Genomic DNA, 22,826 nt, shown 5'->3' with positions numbered 1-22,826 from the left:
ACGCGACCTTACAACGACGATGCGCGCATGCTCCACTACAACAGGCCGGAAGTTAGCTACAAAACAAACCACTAATCAAAGTTTTCACCTTTGGCAATCATATCAATTCAAGCTAGTAGAGGAATGAATGTATCACAAAGAAGCGTACATGTGTATGGTTGATTATAATAAGGGTGTAAGATAGAATCCTTTTACCTCCGACTAGACAACGGTACGTACCATATTTGCATTTAGCTCTCAGAGTTGCATTAGTCTAGAAGATGGCTAAGTTATCAACAATTTGGAAGAACATTGAAGAACAACTAAACAGACAGAAAATTACCAGCTAAGCATAAACAATAGATAACAACTGTCACATTGAATATGATAATATGTATCTCATCTAATATGAAGCAATTGATAACTCATTTTAAGGTATTTGGGAATCACCAGCCACCCACAGATGGCGGGGTTCCACCTCGTGCCTGTAGGTGGTGGCAGTACTCCTATAAACCTGCCCGAAGGAGAGACACTGCTGGGAAGGGGTCCATTCCTTGGCGTGAGTAACTTAGTCGGAGAGTGTCTAGTAAAGTACTTTATGTCTTTGTTCTCCAACCCTGGTCATGAGAATATTTTAAGTCCAACATCACTTCACAATCGTGGGTAGTAATAATGCCTTACAATTTCTAAGAGTTTATCAATGGGTTGTGATAAAATACATACTTGATAGGGCTGCATTTATACTGTGCATTCAGACCGTATTCTGAACCTTTCCCTTTTATTCCACATTTTGTACAATTACAGACTTATTCTAAAATGGATTCAAAGGATTTTCCCCTTGTGATTTTAACAAAACAATGGGCCACTGAAGGTTACTTCAAAATAAAGTGTAAAACTCAAGATGATCTGAATGCTTTTCCCTATGAATCTGATATGAAATCTAATGGTTACTAGGCTACTATTTAGAATCATATTTTACAATCCAATGGGGTGTGGATTTCCGTTTAGCAATTGCAGCAACCCTCCCCTAAAATTATTAATTCTCTCCATTAATTGTTGAAGCTTTGTGTATGTTTTGATACTAAAGCTGTGAATTTATTATGGCACCAGTGGGCCTCAAGTTAAGGAATGTTTGTTTTTTAATTACAACCCTGTTTCCAAAAAGGTTGGTGCACTGTAAAATGAAAATAAAAACAGAATGCAATTATGTGCAAAACATTTAGTCCCTATATTTAACTGAAAATAGCACAAAGACCACATCACATGTTGAAACTGAGAAATGTTATTTTCTGGAAAATATATGCACATTTTGAATTAGATGCCAGCAACACATTTAAAATAAAAGTTGGGGCATAGGCATATTTACCACTGTGTTGCATCACCTCTACTTTTAACAATATTCTGTAAGCGTTTGGGAATTGATATAGGATTTCAGTTGCTCAACAGTTCTGGGTCTCTCTTGTTTTTCACTTCATAATGCGCCGAATGTTTTCAGTGGGTGACAGGTATGGACTGCAGGCAGGCAGGCCAGTTGAGCACTACTACGGAGCCATGCTGTTGTAATACGTACAGAATGTGGTTTGGCATTTTCTTGCTGAAATAAGCAAGGTCTTCCCCGAATAATACATCGTCTGGATGGCAGCATATGTTGCTACAAAAAGTCTATATAAGTTAATGGTGCCTTCATAGGTGCCATGTGCACTATTGCACCCCCATACCATCACTGATGCTGGCTTTTGAACTGTGAACTGATAAGCCGGATGGTCCATTTCCTCTTTAGCCCGGGGGACACAGTATCTATGATTCCCAAAAGTAATTTCAAATTTTGATTCATCAGAACCCAGGACAGTTTTCCACTCGCCTCAGTCATGAGCTCGGGCCCAGAGAAGGCGGCGTCTTTTCTGGATCTTGTTTATACATGATTTCTTCTTTGCATGGTAGAGTTCTTACTTGGATTTGTGGATGCAGCGATGTAGTGTGTTCCCAGACAATGGTTTCCAGAAGTGTTCCTGAGTCCATGCAGTGCTGTCCACTACAGACTCGTGTCGGTTTTTAATGCAGTGCTCCCTGAGGGTTCGAAGTTCATGGCCATCCAAAATTGGCTTTCAGCATACAAAGATTTTTCTGGATTCTCTGAATTGTTGCACTATTTGTCCGCACAGTCTTTCACAGAGTGATGAACCCCTTCCCATCTTTACTTCTCTCTGGGATGCTCTTTTTATGCCCAATCATGTTACTGACCTGTTGCCAATTAACCAAATTAGTTATGAGATGTTCCACCAGGTTGTTTTCTTAAGCGTTACACAACATTTCCAGTCTTTTGTTGCCCCGTCCCAACTTTTTTGAAATGTGTTTCTGGCATCAAATTGAAAAAAGGGCATATATTTTTCAAGACACATTTACATTTCTCAGTTTCAACATGTGATATGTTGTCTTTCTACTATTTTCTATTCAATGTAGGGTTTAATTTCCATTTTACACAGCGTCCCAATGTTTTTGGAAAGAGGGTTGTAATATTATTTGTAATTATGCCAAGCTCATAAGGCCCCTGATCATGTGAGGCCTGACGTTATGGCCTATTCTGCCACTCACCAAACTTTTGAATCAATCAAATGCATTTATAAAGCCCTTTTTACATCAGCAGATGTCACAAAGTGCTTTTACAAAACACCTTAAACCCCAAGGAGTGTTGAATTTCAGTGGCTAGGAAAAACTCCCTAAGAATGCCAAAATTTAGGAAGAAACCTAGAGAGGACCCAGGCTCAGAGGGGTGATCAGTCCTCCTCTGGCTGTAAGATTACAATTGTAATAATTAATTGAACATTTGAAAAAGGCCTTACAGTACAGTAAAAATTTGATTTAAATAACACTTAAAATTGTACTACCCTTAATTTGCAAAAATAAATATGGAATTTCAGCCTGTTCAGGTGGGATGGAACAATTGTTCTTCAGTTTTTTTTGTCTGAATAGGTAACATTTTTGTTTTGTTTTATGATGTCTTGCAGTGAAAAGTATTCAGACCCCTTGACATTTTCCATATTTTGTTTGGTTACAGACTGAATTCATAATTTCTTAGATTTATGAATTCACATAATAGAACATAATGACAAAGCAAAAAAAATTATAGAAAATACGACACTGAAATATCTAATCTACATAAATATTAATACCATTTGCCATGACACTCCATATTGAGCTCTGATGCATCCTGTGTCCTTTGATCTTCCTATAGAATGTGATTGGAGTCCACCTGTGATAAATTAAATTGATTGGACATGATTTAGACAGGAACACACATTTTGGGCCAAACAAACAGCCCAGGTAGGGATGTAAGGGTTTGAGCATTGCCTCATGGTGGGGAGGTACATTTCGTCTTGTTGCTCCATAGGCATGCACCATGTCCTTGTAGCGCTTTCCGGCTAGATCTGGAAAGCTGTGGCGTGTGCAAAGAAGTGGGCTGACATGGGAAACTTTCAGATTTGTGGGAGGTTGAACACTGGTGGGCCGCTGCATTCTGAATATATAACAAGGATTTGGTAGCACATGCCAGGAGCCCAACTAAGTGAGTTGCAGTGAGTTTCCATTCAGACATGAGTTGAGAAGTGCCTGGATAAGTGTTGCTTCCTGTGTGAGGTAAGGTTGTACTCCACATGTTGTAGGGCATTCATCTGCAGGAATGGGTCACTGCCTTGGTGTTTACAGAGAAGACAGTGTGCCGTCTAGTTACGCCAAGGTTCTTTGTTTGGCACGTTCAAGTGTATTAGAAAGGAAAGACCGAAGGGATACCACCCTGTAGTTTTTGACTTCAGAGTCATCAAGTGTTGGATTCTTTAACAGAGGAGCCATCCTGTCTGCTGGGACATAGCCAATGCTCAGGGATGTGGTCATATGGGAGGGAATTGGAGAAGGCCTCCAAAAATGGTCAGGAGAAAGGAGGCAGGGATAGGGTCAAGAGGGCATGATGTCGGGCAGCCAGCCATCACTAGGTGGAGAATATTATCTGGTTAGAGCAGAGAAAAAGCGGTTAATGCATGGCCAAGTCTCACATGTGAGCAAACATTGGACCTACAAGACTGGGTGACTGAGGTATGAAAATCCTCTACTTTCTTTAGAAAATAGTTGTCCATGTCATTAAAAGAGAGGGAAGATGGTGGGTTAAGAGATGGTGGGTTAAGAGATGGTGGGTTAAGAGATGGTGGGTTAAGCAGTGAGGAGTAATTTGGGTGATTGCAAAGGTCTTTAGCAGCATATAGGAAGGAACGGAAGGTAGTTTTTTAAGGATACTTGGTTATTCAGAAGTTTTGTTTTCTACCACCGGTCAGTCAGGTCTTTATGGTAGAGTAGCCACTTATGAGTTAATGACACATGAAATGCCGCCTGGATTTTTCTAAACGGCACAAGGAACATATTTGGTGGTGTGATGAGGCCAAAATCAAACTATTATGCCTGATTGTCAATCGCTAAATCTGGTGAAAAATTATGTTCTCCATTTCACTTGGCTAATACCATCTCTATGATAACGCATGGTGGTGGGAGCATCAAGCTATGGGAATGCTTCTCAGCGGCTGGGTCTGTGAGACAGGATTAGTCAGGATTGAGGCAAAGATGAAAAAGTAAATTATGAGAGGTTCTTGACAAACCCTACCTGATCCAGATTGCACAAGAATTACTGTGAATGTCCTTAAATGGCCCAGTCAAAGGATCTGCAAGAAACAATAGGAGAAACTGCCCAAATCTAGGTGTGACAAGACTGTAGCGGTATACCCAAGAAGCAAACAAATCCATTTTAAAGGTTTTAACAATAGAAAGGTATTTTGTTTAATGTGAAAAGATTTTTGGTCAGCTGCCTAACCTTCGATTCCATAATTGCTACTAATTCCTACTGCTTTGACTCCTTAAATGATGTGATTGCAGTTAAAGGCACTTCTTTAAAGTACTGAATAAAGGATTTGAATACAAGAGCCGTTTTACTGAAGGAACTGACTTGATAGGCTTCTGCAATTACATAATTTTGTTGTTTTAACACTGTTAGGCCTCCAGATGTCACTCTTAGACAACTTTTTTGTATATACAGCTCTGGAAAAAATTAAGAGACCACTGCTACTTTTTCTTTCCTTTCCAACAAAGTCAAAAAGGAAGGTTTTGAGTGAGGAACAGAAGGGTTAAAATTAAGAGACCGCTGTAAAAAAAAAAGTGCAGTGGTATCTTAATTATTTCTGGAGCTGTAGTTATAGATAGATGTAAATATCTATATCAATGTATATATATATTTAGTGTGCGTGTTGCATGTGAAAATGGCCAAAAAAGGTCAAGACTGATTTTTCATGGTTAAATAATATATATTTAAAAAGGAACATGAGGGTTCAAATCAAAATTGATTCACATTTCCATTGTGACATGCTTTGTTAGCAACAAGTATGGACCACTCTAGTTTAGTTGACTTATCAAAAAATAAGTAACTAAACACAAATTAAATCAAAATCTTAAGAAATATTTGGTCAAAACAAGAAGGTAACTCTGGCTTAATGATAATGGTGATAATGATAGTGGTACAAAGGGGACATAACTTTTGGAATTTCAGCAAGCCTTTCTTCTTATTAAATATTCACATTTGTTTTATTTGCTACATAACTCCTTGTCTGTATTACAACGTGATCATTCAGGGTTTTTTAAATATATTATTGATGCATAAACTCTACTATCGAGGAGACCAACAAGGAACTTTTATGGAGGAACATCCAATCTAGGATGTGGGATAATGTGCTCATATAATCCTGTTCATTATAATTCACAAGCCAAAAATGTTAATAGCACCTCTGAGACTCTTTATAAATTATGAATAAGGGCCCTGATCTGTGCATTGTATATACTGTGTGTTTCAGGTCAATGACAAAAGAGTCTCCAGACACCACGGCCTCCTTGAGAACCATGATGGAAAGCTGCGCATCAAACCTGTAGGCTTAAGAGGACTTCATTTATTCTCACCCGGGGTCTCAAGGGCACGCTGACCCTGTTAAGAGGGCTAATTAGAGACCTGGCGGTCTGTTGTGCCGAAAACAACAATCCTTTGAAATCAGTTATCAAAAAGGACTGTGGTCAGTCACACCATGTCCTGTTCATGTTTTGGAAGTGTTCTTGAATAATTTGAGAATGTGTTGACAGAATGTCTTGTACCCCAGTGAGACTGAAGGGTTTGGAGTTACTACATTCATTAGAAATGCTTTTATTTGCAACAGTCGTTTATAGAGAACGTAATTCACAAGAAACATTTGGATCCAAGGAGTTGCAACCTTCACTTTCAACTAGTTATCTTATTTAATCACAGAGTTACCACTTAAGGGCAGTGTCTATAGTGCCATTAACAATTACTAGACCACTTTCAGATTTTGGGGCATTTTTGCATATTTTGGGCACTGAATGTTATCAGGTTTTCAACCAAAACCTTATATTAGATGAAAGTGAACTTGCATGAACTTGCAAAAAACACAAAATGTTATGTATATTGATGAAAGTTATGTGAAACCCTTTATCCCCATGTGAAACAGTAGATGCCCCCCTAGACTCAAATTGAATGTGTCTCCTTTAGAAGCAATGACTGTAAACAAACACTTCCTGTAGTTACTTGTCAGTCTCTGACAGCACCCTGAGGAATTCTGACTCACTCCAGAACTGCTTTCACTTAGTGATGTTTTTGGATTTTCAAGCCTTTACTGTTCATTTCTGGAACGGCCACATTTCAATGGGGTTTCCGATCTGGAGTTCCCAAAACCTAAAATGTGTTGTTCTTCATCCATTCTCATATGGACTTGGTTGTGTGTTTCAGATCATTGTGTTGCTGCATGACCCAACTGCGCTTCAGCATTAGGTCACGGACAGATGGCTTGAGATTCTCCTATAGAATTCTCTAATACAAAGCAGAGTTCCTTCAATGATAGAGAATATAATCTGCAAGGCATTTTCTCCATTTTGATTGGTCCAGGTCTTAAGGCAGACAAAGCATCCCCAAATAATGGCAGTGCCACCTCCATGCTTAATCGTTGGATTGAGGTTCTCAATGTGGAATTCAGTGTTTGGTTTTCACTAGATATAACAGGGCCCATTTAATTGTTCCAGAACTCTTCAGGTTCAGCCAGGTACCTTGGCAAACCTAGATGGGTGTTTTAATTAGTGAACAGTGGATTCCGCCTTGTGGTTCTGCCATGAATCTATTTTTATCCAGTTTATTTCTGAAGATGGTCATGAACACTGACCTCAACGAAGGTGAGAGAGGCCTCTAGATCCCTGGATGTTGTTTATTGGGTTCTTTGTTACATCCTGTATGACTTTACTGCTTGCTTTTGGAGGGATATTGTCAGGACATCCACTCCTGGGAACATTCACCACGGTTCCAAACGTACTTATTTTGGACTTCGGTTCGGTTGACCCCCAGAGCCTTAGAAAGGTATTTGTAACCCTTTCCAGACCGGTATGCATTAACATTTGTTTTCTGGGGATGTTTAGGAATTTCTTTTGACTGTGTCATGATGTAGCTTTGGATCCTGATTGCTGCCAACTTCAGAGATTCTAATACTGGGGGCAAAGTCTAATTTATATTGGTCATCCTCCTGATTTAGGCCCAATAGTTTTTTCCAAGGTATACAAACACTTGACCCCGATAATCCCATTCATTGGTTTAAATTAACTAAGGGGCAATAACGTATTTACACCTGAAGATGAATTGCTTAGCATAACAGACAAATTAAACAGGCACCAGTTTTAGAGTAATATTTGCTTTCAGACTCACTATATATTTTTACAATCTACAAAAATATCTGGCAAAACTCTGTTTGCAACAATGCAGAAAGTCAGATAGGTACGGAGCTGTGTTCTAGTGGTAACATCTCCGGCTGTATGTAAATATGCGGTTCCCCACCAGAGAACATTCCTTCCTTTTCTTTCACCAATGTATCTCTTTTACAAAATAATCTTTAAAAGAGCTCACATTCTTTACAGTCTGGTGGTGTGTTTATAGCACTGTATGGCCACTATTAAAATGCCCTTTTTCTTTCCAATTCCAGACACATGTCAACCCTTGCTTCTGTCAGACCTCATTGGACGACCCCCCGCAGCCTTTGGAGAGGGACCAATGGCATAGGCTTGGGCAGGGGGACATCTTTTCCCTTCTTCCTGGGAAGTATATGTACAAGGTGGTGGCTGTGGCTGGAGAATACGGAACATTAAAGTAATGTCACTCAACATCATTGCCCCTGTAGCTTTCCCTTAGGGTCTAAGTTCATTTGGAAATGTTTATATGTAATATTTATTTGATTAGATTAGATTCAACTTTATTGTCATTGAACAGTACAGTACAACGAAATGCAGTTGTTTCGCATTTGTAGTTTTAAAGGAATAATTCTAGGCTATTCATAATGTCATGGATTTTAGATGGCTTTTAACCTTAATAGAGTAGGGAGGTCACATCTCTTAAAGTAACCACTTTCATTTTGTTGATTTACAATGGTGCTTGATAGGCAGTGCATTGGGGTGAGGTTTGAACTAACTAGGAACAAACCCAATTTCAAATAAAAAATGTTTTATTACCTTATCTAGGCCCACTCCTTCAAAAGGATTTGCATTTGTCCTCAAGTTCCATTTAGAAATTTCCTGACAGCCAGCAAAGGCTGTAAAAGCAATCCTAAAACGGCATTTTATTACTTCGTCAGAGCCACTAAACAGTGACATCAAATGCGCATTCACGTTCCGGATTACCATAACAACCGGCTGACTACAGTTATATATGTATATGTAAATACTGTTTGTGTGTATATAGATATGACTCATGGATTAGGATGAACTCTTATTTGTAAATATAAAGCTTTTGTTTACCAAAGATACTTCTCTGCTGCTGCCATCAGTTGCGGTAACTAATTGATTATAATTAACTCTTATTTGGAAAGATTAGGCTTTTTTCTGTGGTGATGTCGTCAGGTGATGTAAGTCATTCATTTGCAAATGAATGCATTCATTTGCATTCATCGAAATGTCATGCCTTTCATCTCTTAAAAACAGGCAAGAGTGAGTGGATATGGTCCAAAATCAGTGTCTTCTCTATTATTGTGTGCAAAACCAGCACCTACATAATAATTTTTTGTAAACTGAGATCTTTTCAAAATTAGTTTTTTTGTTTTAAAGGTTAAATCAAAAGCTTCCAAACCAGGGTCCTCGAGTCTTATATTTTGTCTAGCATAAAAGCATAGCCCAGATTCATGGAACATTAAGCTGGTGTTTGCAACATAGAGTTGTCAGGTTACTTGTTGTGTTTGAGCCTTTACCTACTGTAAAATGTGCAATATATTCCAGTGGTGGTCATAGTAGATGCATATAAACCAGCAGACCAATTCAGATAATTTTTTTCAGTAATTGGTGCTGATACAATTGTTCAAAGAACAAATTGTTTAAAATACTAATTTGACTGCTTGTGCATTTTCTCCAGTCATTTTATGCCTTTTTAGACAGGAAAGTGGTAGAATATACACTCTATGGCCAAAGGTATGTTCACTAGTACAATGGGTCATACTGAAGAGCTCCGTGTCTTTATATGTGGCACTGTCATGGGATGCCACCTTTGCCACAAGTCAGTTTGTGAAAATGATCTGCCCTGGTCAACTGTAAGTGCTATAATTGTGAGGTGGAAGTGTCTAGGAGCAACAACATTGCAGCAATGAAGTGCTAGACCATGCAAGCTCGACTCCATTTTGATGCCCATGGTTTTGGAATGGGATGTCCAACAAGCTCATTTAGGTGTAGTGGTTGGATGTCCACATACTTTTTGGCTGTGTAGTATATACTTAAGTCACTGCAAATTTCTGTTATTTGACTGAATTTCTACAAATGTTGTCCTTTTTATTTTATCAGTGACAAATAGAAATTTATGAACTAGAACACGTGTACCATTTTGTAATTCTGTGATGTGAGAGAATTGGTCAAGTATCTGAATACTTTTGAAGGGCACTGTAGATGAGAGAGCAATAGGTTTGATTCAAACCCACATGGCCGCAGTTCATGTTTATTGGAAGTGAATTGGGCTGCTGGATCCAACTTAGACCACAGCAATTGAGACGTATTAACCGGTGTGCTCCCAATTTTTTATTACAGAAACAGTCAAGCTCTTCAAGATGAAGAGGAGGCTATTGTTAAGACTCCTTCCTCTCCTGAACCAGGAGACGATCACGCTGTCACTACAGGCCAGGGCATGAGGGGGACATCACACACCCAGGAACTAGAGTCTGAACTGCAAGATAGTTTGGACCAGAAGAAGCCCGATGACGAGCTACCCACTCCTGCCACCCCAAAGCAGGTCAGGAAATCTGTAGGGTCGGCAAAATGTTATTTTGAGACATAACCACTTCGTTAACCGTTAATCCGTTAACCAAAATGTTAACTTCGATAATGTTAATCAGTTAAATCGTAAAAAATGTAACGAAAGTTTGCGATGACTGGTAACGTTAATTTTTATCATAACAAAACATGCTAGAAGCTTGTATTTTTTTTCATTGGATTCCTGACTTTCTGACTAAGTCAAATGACATTACATTTGTCCTTTTCCGTCAAGGCGAGGCAAGTTACTCCATTGCAGAGAAATACATGTTTGACTTTGGAAATAGCATCTAAATATTCAGCACCGTAAGCATTGGATTCATTCCCCGCTCCGGACTGAAGCAAAAATTGGCTTAGATTCTACAGCAGTGTTTCCTGGACGCCCCCCTGTCCTGCATGTTTTCGATCTCTCCCTGCCCTAACATACCTGATGTAACTCATGAAGGACTTGATAATGAGCTGATCATTTGAATCAGGTGTGACAGAGCAGGGAGAGATCTAAAACATGCAGGGCAGGGGGGCGCCCAGGAGCAGGGTTGAGAAACACTTCTCTAGAGAGTTTTAAAGGTATTTTTATTAGGTTTTTGAATAAGCAGACTTAAGTTAACAGAAGTCAAATTTAACGGTAGTTAATTAGTCCAATAATGATTTTCACAGTTAAGAAAATTTTAACTTTGTTAATTAACGATTAATGGATTAACGGTTTGGTGCCCACCTCTGGTTATAACCTACTTTGTGCAGTTTCCTCAAGGAAATTTTCTTAACATGTGTTTGGGAAATAACACATGTATACAAATGTGTACTGTTAATGTGGTGGTACCAATAGAATGGTTTTGCGTTGTGGTTCTGTTCTGACAGGCAAAGGGTGTTTTAGCAGAAGCAGAAAAGGACCAGAATAAGCTAAAGGTGGAGCCAAAGAAAAGAGTGTTACCTGCGTGGATGATGGTACCTGTTGCATCTTTGACGAGCCCGTCCACCTCTAAAGGTATAATTTCCATTAGGCTTTGACATTTTGGACTTGAGGGTAACAAAGAATTGCCACATTGGAGCGCCGGGGAGCAATTAGGTTGAACTCTTTTGCTCAAGGGCAGAACCAAGTTTCTCTCATTACCAGCTCTGGTAACGTGTGAACTGGACTGTATTTGCGCCACAGAACACAACTGTATTTGCGTCTCGTACAGAAGATCTCCCCAGGCCAACTCCTAAATACACCTGTATTTGCATTTTGTGAAAATGTATTAAACCCATTACATTACTGTCAAACACACTTAACTTACCTAACTTACTTACCTCCTAACTTTCTTTAATTACCTAACTCAGCCCGGTTAATCATGTCCCTTTCGGGTGTTGCTCCTCCAAGTAAAAATTTATTTTGGTTTATCTTCACGCTGTGGCAGATAGAAAAAGTTGAGAAAAGTAAATATTGGCAGCGTGTACCGTCTACCGTGGCCGGTGAAGGCATTCACCACCAGTCTCAACTACATCTGGTTTGCCATCTGCTTTCTCCAAATCAAACTTCTCCCACCAAACATGGGCAGGATACGTTTGCTGTTTACGGTCGGTTATAAAGGAGAATTGTGCCCCCTGTTGGGATCCGTGATGTCACTGACTAGATAGCATCCTGGGAAAGAGAGACACGTCATGCTTTGCTGACTGGTATCTCTGGTATGTGACTGATCCTCCTGCCAGGTAGCCACTGCGTCCTCATTGACGATTTCCGCACTTTCATGTTGCATAACCGTTTGCATTTTAGTTTCAGGAGTCACAGTTCAATCAAGACATTTTCCAGGTGGCAGCAGTTCTCACTTCGTTTATGAACTGAGAACACTTCCAAGCACTTTCAAAACATGACCACTCACAGGTCACGTGTATAACGTTGATCCTCTCCTAACAAGGGCACCTGTCAAGGTCTGGGTAGATTGGATGGTAAGCAAACAGTCAGTTCTCGTAGTCAACATGTTGGTGGGTTAAAGACCTGAGCAACTTTGACACGGGCAAAATTGCTATGGCTAGACGACTGGGTCAGAGCATCTCTGAAATGGCAAGGCTTGTGTGGTGTTCCCGGTCTATTGTGACTGAACATTTTAATGATGGTTACTGGAGGAATGTGTCTCAACACCGCACACCACACCCTGCTGCATGTGGGGCTGTGTGGCCGCAGGCCGGTCAGAGTGCCCATGATGACAACTGTCCACCGTCAAAAGCTGTTTTGGGGGCATGTGGAGGACCAACAGCATATTAGACAGGTTTCATAAAGCACTTTTTAATCAGTAGTTGTCACAAGGTGCTTATAAAGATACCCTTTCTAAAACCCCAAAGAGCAAGCAACATCAAAAAATGGTTGCACAATGACTAGAAAAAAACTCCCTGGTAGGGTCAAAACCTAGGAAGAAACCTAGAAAGGAACTGGGCTCTGAAAGGTGGCCAATCCTCTTCTGGCTGTGCCTGGAGGAGATTACAAGATTACAACATTTGTCATAAAACCAATCCAAGAAATGCTTACTTGCCAGTTCCCTCACAACAATGCAACAATAAAAGTAATCGAGAGAGAAATTGCTGGCACTCCCGTCAACAAAGAACAGCGCGTTCGATTTCGAAATGGTTCAGACAGCAGTTTTCTCTGATCATTTAGAATCGATGCCTGTCCCTGGCTGTCTTTGACAGGGGCCATCCGTCTATATTTTAGCTTACATCAAATTAGCAGTCGACAGCACAATGCCTTCTTTGCTTTCTTTGTTTTCTATTATGAGAAATCGGGGGGGGGGGGGGATAATATGTACATGAACTCTTCTCATTTCTCATCATCTCCAATCTTTATTTTTGAACTCTGTTTAGCTTTTTAATTGGAGACCCATGTTCTAGAGGGTCAGAAGTTAGGATCAGCTTCCTGTCCTCTAGTCCTAAAGGCCCATTAGTAGCCAAATTACCAGACAAGGTCAGCACCTGGTGCCAGAGTGGTTGTTGTTCTGTCCTCCTAACCAGAAACTCATTTAGATTGAGAATTCAGGGTTGTGTTTTTGAGGCACAGTGTGCACTAATTAATTCTGCCATGTGCTTGTGCTCACAAAATCTGTCTAAGACAGCTGGACTTTGATGAATTGCCCTTTTTCAGACATTATAGCAAGGATTACATGGACTGGGGAATATTGCCCATATCTGCACTGCGAGTTTTGGCCAATTATGGGGAGAAATCCAATCTGATTAGTCAAAAGACAAGTAATTTGGAAAATGATCTGAATTGGACTGACTGGGTATATGCAGCTTCTGTGACACTGAGGTCAAATCAAACCAAATCTAATATGTTAAATCGGGAAATACTTGATGAATTTTCCATGAGATCAGTGTGCAAGATTCCTATCCAACTGGCCTAATAGTTCAGCCTTTTATATTAATTTTGCATGACTCAGCCAATGGCTTTCAACACATAGCTAGCTAGCATGATATTTGTCCCCCACTATGGAATTTGGGCTGGTGACTGTGGATTGGTCTTCATGCACTGGATAATAGGATCTGCTAAATTACTCAAATGTAAATATGTGTTCCTGTATAGGTAGGTCATAAATACACCACCAGCTTGGTTTTCACAGAATTTGTGTGAATGATGCGTCTTACCACAGAGATCCGGCGTCAACCCTAATTTTATTATATGACACAGACATTCATTTGGTTCACTCAGTATCTTCCCTTACTTCAGGAGCTGGAAATAGAGGCGTAAGAATTGCGACACCAATGACGAACACCAACCAGGTTACAGCCAAACGAGGGAGGGCTACAGCGCCATCATCGGGGGAGGAGTCTGAACACAGTGAGGCGGAGCCAGTGCCCAGGAAGCGGATAAGGCGGATAAATAGCGAGGAGGATGAGGAAGGCGGGGTGGTCCAGTCTAAAGCAGTTGAGTGGGCTCTGTTGAGTGGGCTCTGTTGCAAAAAATCTAGATCGATATAGATAGTTATCTGTATCACTGTATATACAGCTCTGGAAACAGTTTAGACCACTGCACCTTTTTCTTTCCTTTCCAAAGAAGTCGAAAAGGAAGGTTTTGAGTGAGGAACGTTAGGGTTAAAATTAAGAGACCACTGCAAATTGAACGCTTCTGTCCCTCACTCAAAACTTTCCTTTTCAAGACAGACAGTACCAGTAAAAAGTTTGGACCCACCTTTCCATTCAAGGTTATTTCTGTAGTTTTACTATTTTCCACATGGTAGAATAATAGTGAAGACATTAAAACTATGACACAGAACATAGAATATAACACAGAATCATGTAGCAACCAAAAAAAGTGTTCAGAATGCCAAGTGTGCAAACTGTCATCCAGGAAAAGAGTGGCTACTTTGAATAATCTAAAATATATTAGCGTTTTGTTTAACACTTCTTTGGTTGCTAAATGATTCCCTATGTGAAAACCAAATATTTTCCTTTTAGTTGCTTGACATGTAGCCTTTCATTCCAGTGTATGTCTTAGCAACACTGTCCTAGTTATGTTCTAAAGATTCCTTCATTTGTAGATTGTGTTGTTGGTAATGTGTAGCACTGGTTGTTTGGCGTATTGCTCCTCTTCAGGCATTGAAAGCCCGGCAGCAAGTGAAGCCCAGCAACTTTGAGGACAGCGAGGAATCGGACCACTCTGTGATGGAGGTGGATGAGGATGGAGAGAAGAGAAGTGGGGAGGACGTTTCTGCAGCCAACGACAGCAGCCCCTCCACAAGTGGAGTGAAGCACAGTGAAGCCAAAAACAAGGGGAGGGACCCTAAGAATGCTCAGAAGGTCAGCAAGGCGGAGCATCAGGGGTCAGGTGCCATTTCAGGCCCTGCCCAGTCCAAACCTCCTCTCCGGACGCCCTGCCAGTATGGAAAACACTGTTACAGGTACATCCCCACAAGAGTCTGAACAACTACAGTTCATGGCAATGTTAGTGTTAATGATATTTGGACAGCCAATATTTCATTCCAAAACGTGCAATATTTTATGGCAGTGAAGCTGAGGTAGATGCACTAAAGCTGATAGGCATGAGACAAAACTGGTCACATAGCCTTTCATTTTGACATCAAATAGCTGAAAATGTACACTGAAGTAAAAAAAATAAAAAGAACTGCATGTTGGCCTGGATATGCAATATGTTGTTTATATGTACATCATCTATAAGTAGTGTAATTTTCAAACCTAACTTAGCCATGATATTTTGAAAGCAAGAGGTTTCGACCAGTGGCTTTTATTTTGACAAAATACAACATATCTTTTTTGTATTCTGTTGAGTAAACATTTATTACCTCTGTTATAAAACAATGTAAAGTTGCAGGAAATATTTTGAAAATGAAGATGGGAGAGATCCCAAAATGGGACCGTGCATTCTAAATGGCACCCAATTCGTTGTTTAATGTGCACACATTTTGACCAGAGCATACAAGTCTTAGGGTATAACATCAGAAGCCAGATGCCACAGTCTTATTTGTTATCTTTTAATGAGGGAAATGTAATAAGTGGAGGGATGGGGCTATCTCAAACGTTTAAAAGCTCTTCAAAGAATATCAATCAATACCAACCAATTCCCTTCCTCAATCAATTTGGGAAAAAATGTTTTTGTTGAAAGGAAAAACCCATTTCACTTCCAAGAATGCAGTCACCCCGGAGACAGCGATTATGAGAACTATTCTGAGGAAGTAGACGAGGACGATGAAGCAGATAATGGTGACCGACCCGAGTGTCCGTATGGCACAGACTGCTACAGGTAACAGGAACAAGACAATCTATCTTAGTCACCATTACACAAGAAGAGACTGGTAATCGTGTCTCTACCAGAATTGTGATTAATGGCACACATCAGGCAAATAGTAGGCAGGTATAGCCTGAAAACCCTTATACAATATATTTTTTGCCCTCAGTGGGACTTTTCTGGATACATAAAATAAAAAAGCAACAGGCATGTCAGACATTGTAGCCCCACACAGTTGCCATTTGACAGTTTCCTTTTACATTGCCACTTAATTAATCACAATCTCCATGATTCCTTTTCAGGAAAAACCCTCTCCACAGGAAGGAATACAGACATAGCAAGAAGACGCGAGGTATGCTCATTTGTCCCACTCCGCACACAGTTTTCTAGGGTCCATTTTGGGTTACCTATAGTACATTGTGATAGAAAAACTCAATGCGACACAAGAATTTTGCTTAACCCACTTAAACATCTGCTGAAATGTTCATGTGGACACCACAGAGGTGAATGACACAGCAGCTTTCCACCGCAAACCCCATTAGTTACCTCCTAAATGCAGTTTTACTCAATAATTATGAATAATTTGTTATTCATTCATGTAATCCATTATTGATTTTAATTAAGTGTCGCATGCTATCATTTCTCATTAATGTTAAAGGAAATTATTTTTGAATTGTAGCTGCCTATAAACTACATGGCCAAACAGTTGACAGTTGATGTTTTTTGCAATATTTACAAGAAATTGTTCTATAATAATGGAACTTTGATGTGTGATGAGCTGTTAATATTGGTTAGTTAAGGTGGAATAGTGAATAATGACCCTTTAAAATGTGTGGATAACAAACTATTTATTTCTAGAGCAATGTAAAAGCACTCAATAGCGGTCTATATATCTTTTTACAGTAATTAGGCCAGTAGGCCAAATTTAAGTATTGACACTGTGGATCCCAAGACACAAAAATTGCATTGCGAGCAGTTTTTGAGAGTTTCAACCAATTATGAATTTAGGTCAAACTATCCTGTTAATGTACTGTAAACATATATAATGATTGACAGGGTTGATATTTGAGAAGCTACAGCATCATTTCAGAATTAAACTCCCTCATTCCTACAATTGCATTTCAGTCCCACTGGTTTAATTATGCAAGTTTCCCTTTGCTATTTAATTTTAAAACTAAGCCTACTGCAGTTTTTATTAACCTGCTATAATTGTAGGAAGCTGTGTGAATAGAACTATAGTCTCTGTGTGTTCCTATCATCACCAGTTTAAAATAACAAAACAGCAAGATGGTTTGGACCAGTGTTTCTCAACCCTGCTCCTGGGCGCCCCCCTGCCCTGCATGTTTTAGATCTCTCCCTGCTCTGTCACACCTGACTTAAATGATCAGCTCATTATCAAGTCCTTCATGAGTTACATCAGGTATGTCAGGGCAGGGAGAGATCTAGAACATGCAGGACAGGGGGGCGTCCATGTGTAGTGGTCTTGGGAGAGGATATTCTTCTGTTGTTCGACCTGAGATTGGGCTTCAACCTATCGGGCTTGGGTTGGAACAGGCTCATATCTTTTCTGATGGGTGAGAACTTTAGATGCGCCACACTTTAGGCCTAGCAAAGGACACTCTTCTAGACTGCAGTTGACTAGAGCGGTGGTAGGGAACATTTGACTCAAGTACTGGTGGGATCCCATTGAAATTCAAGTCAAACCACTCCGCCATGACCCTGCAGATTGGAACTACTGCAACAATGAAAAGATAATTGCCATCACATATTACAAGTGCTGTATTTGCACACTGAGCTGTGGGTGTCAAGAACAGAATGTCTTCCAGCCACTTCTATATTCGGGAACATGATAAGCAATCATTTGGCTTCCTGTTAGATGTCCCTGGTAAATTGCTAAATATTAAGACAAGATGCCATATGCAGGGGGAAATTGTGTTAAGTGTGATTGTAATGAGATATCGTTATACAAGCTTTTTTATGAACTGACCATATAATATTTCAATTTACGTTAACGCGGCTGAGGTGTTGTGCTAGCATAACTGGAAATGTATGGGACAGCATAGGTCGTATTCAGCCTAATACTGAGTGGGCTGGAGCGTAATTTGCAAATTCGCCGCCCAATTCATTTTTATGGTTCCATACAGCAATCATTGTGTAAAACGTTATAAAACGCTGTAATGATTTAAAAGGACTTTTACTGTACGACTAGCATAAATACAAGTGTACATGACAAGAAGACAGTTTCTTCTACAGAATTGCATTTTAAAATCTGTTGCTGTTATGCCCAGGGAGTGTCCTTTATCAACCCCTGCAATAAAACACATTTACAGCACGCAAGACTCAACCGTCACTCTCCTTTATTATTTTTATTGTTTTCTGCAAGGCTTTCATTGAAATTAGGAATCTGAGGAAGACAGTGGTTAAGGATGTGGGGACGGTGGTGAGGGGTGTGGGGACGGTGGTGAGGGGTGTGGGGACGGTGGTGAGGGGTGTGGGGACGGTGGTGTGGGGACGGTGGTGTGGAGACGGTGGTGTGGAGACGGTGGTGTGGAGACGGTGGTGTGGAGACGGTGGTGAGGGGTGTGGAGACGGTGGTGAGGGGTGTGGGGACGGTGGTGAGGGGTGTGGGGACGGTGGTGAGGGGTGTGGGGACGGTGGTGAGGGGTGGGGGGACGGTGGTGAGGGGTGTGGGGACGGTGGTGAGGGGTGTGGACGGGTATTGATCCCTGGTCTCCAGTGGGGACCTGTATATGTGCCTGGAGTGTTACTATTTGTCTCTTGAAATAAATATGAAGTACAGTCAATAAAATGTTTGTATTATAAATGGCTAATGCTGTGAAATTCTTTCTGCAGCAAAAAAGCCAGTGTCCTACAACAACGAGGAGGAGGATGATGACTCTGGAGACAATGACAGCTTCATCAATGATGAGAGCGAGGACAATGATGAAGACTCTGATTATGAGCCCCCTGATTCAGATGACAGTGGCAAGGAGGACCTCGAAAGACTCAAGAAAGAGGCCAAGAATTTTATGAGACTGAAATGAACTGTTGGACTAAACTACTAAAACTACTACTAAACCCACCTACAATAACATTGCTATTCAAACCAACTGAAATGATCTAGCATTATATTAGGCACCTTATACTGATAATGGGAGAGTCGGCAGTATGAAATCATAGTACGCAACAGGAAAATTTTCTTTCATCAAACAACAACAAGAACAGTATTAGGAAATTGCGCCACTGCAAACTTTTTTAAATCTTTTAATATTTCCCTGGCAGTGCTACATCGGGTATGGCAGGGAGTCCCACAAGGGCGGCATATATTGGTCCAGCAATTTCCAGGATGATGGGAGAGTTGGCTGGCATTCTAGTGGCTCTGTGGCAAGTCAGGTAATTTAGGACTCTGGCGAATCAGTTTAGATGAGAATAGGCATTAACTACAAATCGGATACCATGACATTTGTTTGGGAAAAATTTGGACAAAACAGCAAACCGAGAACCGAATAATAAATCTTCCAGGTCAGCGCCATTGATGGATCATCCTAAATGATGTCAGCATCTTGGGCATGCCAACCATCTTGAAGTGTTTGTCGGGCACATTTTGGAGCGCCCGTCAATCGCTTGTGTTCTCATTGGCTTGTGTTCTCATGGTTTCAATTATATTCATTTGTAGAGTGTCATATCTTTTGTAGAGTGTTTTGTACACCTTGGCTATAGCTGAATATCTACAGTAAGTGTTTCCCTTTGTAATGTAAATTTCCTCTGTGCAGTTACATTTCTTGGAATTTCCTTCTCACAAAGTCTGTAAAACTGTAAAAAAAAAAAAAGATTTTACAATCTGGTTTTTAGGTTAAAAAAAATTTTAACTGTTGATTGTATGTTTTAGGCCTCTGGCTCACATTTTAAATAAATTAGAAATAGACATTCATTTGGTAATATACTGTATATTGGAATTTCTGTTCTATGATTGACGGTCTACATGAAGTCCGCTTTACTTGTTAGCATGAAGATTAAAGTACGTTGACAACAGATCATCAGAAATCAAAGATGTTCTGTACGTGAGTGAGTCAGTTAACTCAACTCTCTAAAGAAGACTTATTATGGCAGCACCACTCATCTTTGAAAGAGTTTGTAATGTTTTTAGTTATCTTCTGATTTAAATTTCAGTTTGGGTTGGAAAGGGTTTAACAGAACCCAAGTCACCTGCATAACCAGGTGGAGAAAGACCGGGTCAATCGGGTGGGGGATGGGCAGTGGCAGCTGGAATGATCAGTCACAACACAACCAGGAGGAATTTAATTGTTAAACATTGTTAGAAAATGCCATATTTCTGGCCCTTTTAGTGAGTTAGCTACACATCTGGATGATAGGGAGCAATTTATTATTTTCAACATAGGGTCCAGTTGACAGCTAGCGGGTTTGGAGCTCATTAATATTTTAGTGAACGTGTCAAGCGGTACAGAATTAAAAAGGACCACTGAGTTTATTATGACTATGCTTATTGAAGGAGTCTGTTATTTGAATTCTAATGATGATGACCTCTTCATTGAAGAAGTTCATGCATTCATCACTGCTGAAGTCAAGACCGGCTTCACTTGTTGAACGTTGCTTTTTCTTCAACTTTACAACTGTATCTGATGTGTGGCCCTTCCGGTATTTCACTGTACTGTCTTTACAGGCTAGTCGAAATACTTTCAACTTGGTGGAGTGTAATTTCCTTGGTGGGGCGTATTGTCTGCATACCAGGGAGCAGGTTTCTTGTTGCGTATTTCTCTGGTTTTTAGTGGTGTGACCTTCTCTAAGGCATTACGCAGGGTCAAGTTTAGATCCTCGATTAGATGAACAGATTTATTTACTCTGTCATCCTTAAGATGGTGGAGGTCTGTAAACCCAAGTTATAAAAATATTTGAGTAATCTGCATAGCTTTTAACTAAAAACCCAAAAGAGAGAAACCCAGTCATTCATTTGAGTGTAAATAAGTTATTTGGTGTCTCAAATATCAGCAACTCCTCCCCCTTTGTGGGATGCATGGGGATATGGTCACTGGCCAGTTTCACACAGGCCAGTTATATCCAGCTTAAGATCAGTGATTAATTGCAATTGCCTTAAGATAAGATCTAACATGAAGTGATCCCATTTTAAGGCTTTTTTTTCATGACTGAAATAGAAGGCTTATTCTGGTTCGATTGCAATGGTGAACACCACCTGGTTTTACTTTGCTTGACCTAGATTGAGTCAGTCTCAATGGAGAAAACTATGATGACTACTCTGACTATATTATCAACATATTCCACCATGCAAGCAGGGTGAATCCCAAAAAGAGAGACCGTTATCTACAAACCTTTTCCCCTGTGATGGGCAGAACTCAGACAGCGATTGAGTTTTGTGAGGCTCTGTAGAGCTCATCAATTACCCAGGGAGTGTCCTTTACCAACCCCTGCAGTAAAACACATTTACAGCACGCAAGACTCAACCGTCACTCTCCTTTATTATTTTTGTTGTTTTCTGCAAGGCTTTCATTGAAAGTAGGAATCTGAGGAAGACAGTGGTGAGGGGTGGAGACCGTGGTGAGGGGTGGATGACCGTGGTGAGGGGTGGATGACCGTGGTGAGGGGTGGATGACCGTGGTGAGGGGTGGAGACCGTGGTGAGGGGTGGATGACCGTGGTGAGGGGTGGATGACCGTGGTGAGGGGTGGATGACCGTGGTGAGGGGTGGAGACGGTATTGAGGGGTGGATGACCGTGGTGAGGGGTGGAGACCGTGGTGAGGGGTGGAGACGGTATTGAGGGGTGGATGACCATGGTGAGGGGTGGAGACCGTGGTGAGGGGTGGATGACCGTGGTGAGGGGTGGAGACCGTGGTGAGGGGTGGATGACCGTGGTGAGGGGTGGAGACGGTATTGAGGGGTGGATGACCGTGGTGAGGGGTGGAGACGGTATTGAGGGGTGAGGGGTGAGGAAGGGTATTGATCCCTGGTCTCCAGTGGGGAGCTGTATATGTGCAGGGAGCGTGGAGTGTTATCATTCGTCTCTTAAAATAAATATGAAGTACAGTCAATAAAATGTTTGTATTATTAATAGTAGCTAATGCTGTGAAATTCTTTCTGCAGCATAAAAAGCCAGTATCCTACAACGAGGATGATGATGATGATGATTTGTTTGAGTGTAAATAAGTTATTTGGTGTCATAAATATCAGCAACTCCTCCCTCTTTGCTGGATGCATGGGGATATGGTCACTGGCCAGTTTCACACAGGCCAGTTATATCCAGCTTAAGATCAGTGATTAATTCATTAATTGCAATTGCCTTTGAAGTACAAGATTAACCGTTACATTGGTGGCCCTGCCCCCGGTAAACTGCATGTGAACCCCTGCTGATTCTTTTCTCTCATATTGAGGGTAATGGAGTTGCAGATGACTAGGGTTTTTGTTGTTTCAGGGCTACCGGTAGAAACTGTCTACCATCAAGAGACAGTTTGAGCCTTGATTCCAACCAATGGGGAAAACCGGTTGAAAATCACTGTTGGCTCAAAGAGGGACCCAAATTTAGCAGGTAGGCAGCAGTTCTTCCCAGTAACCATGAGAAAGTTGTCTGGCTGCAGGGACTGTGCCGGGGGAATTAACACTACTTAATATTGTTTATGCCTGGTGGCACATCAGTGGGGATTAAAAGACAAGTGTATATATAATGTTTACGTACCCGAGTGAGTTCAACAAGCAAAAGTCAATTTAAGGCAAGGAGTAGTTGGAACACGCAAAATAAGAGACTTTAATCCAC

At 40.7% G+C, this 22,826-nt stretch overlaps 1 protein-coding gene across 2 annotated transcripts; it reads left to right on the top strand.

The window, feature by feature from the left end:
* Positions 1 to 31: 31 nt before the first annotated feature.
* aplf (aprataxin and PNKP like factor) lies at positions 32 to 19,976 on the top strand. 2 transcript variants are annotated; one of them, XM_010889254.5, is made up of 11 exons: positions 32 to 211; positions 415 to 538; positions 5,862 to 5,933; positions 8,037 to 8,200; positions 10,114 to 10,315; positions 11,194 to 11,320; positions 14,030 to 14,226; positions 14,896 to 15,200; positions 15,923 to 16,060; positions 16,348 to 16,397; positions 18,899 to 19,976. In XM_010889254.5, exons 2-11 carry the CDS (start codon positions 443 to 445, stop codon positions 19,087 to 19,089), a joined length of 1,542 nt encoding a protein of 513 aa, XP_010887556.2. In that variant the 5' UTR covers positions 32 to 211; positions 415 to 442; the 3' UTR covers positions 19,090 to 19,976. The 2 variants fall into 2 exon arrangements, with proteins under 2 accessions (XP_010887556.2, XP_019905468.2); XM_020049909.3 differs by lacking the exon at positions 5,862 to 5,933.
* The last annotated feature ends 2,850 nt before the right edge of the window (positions 19,977 to 22,826 follow it).

The sequence above is a fragment of the Esox lucius genome, chromosome 9, assembly GCF_011004845.1.
Source record: "Esox lucius isolate fEsoLuc1 chromosome 9, fEsoLuc1.pri, whole genome shotgun sequence".
NCBI classification, from domain to species: Eukaryota; Metazoa; Chordata; class Actinopteri; order Esociformes; family Esocidae; genus Esox; species Esox lucius.
Note: the sequence above shows the minus strand (reverse complement) of the source record. Positions and strands in the feature narration are given on the sequence as shown.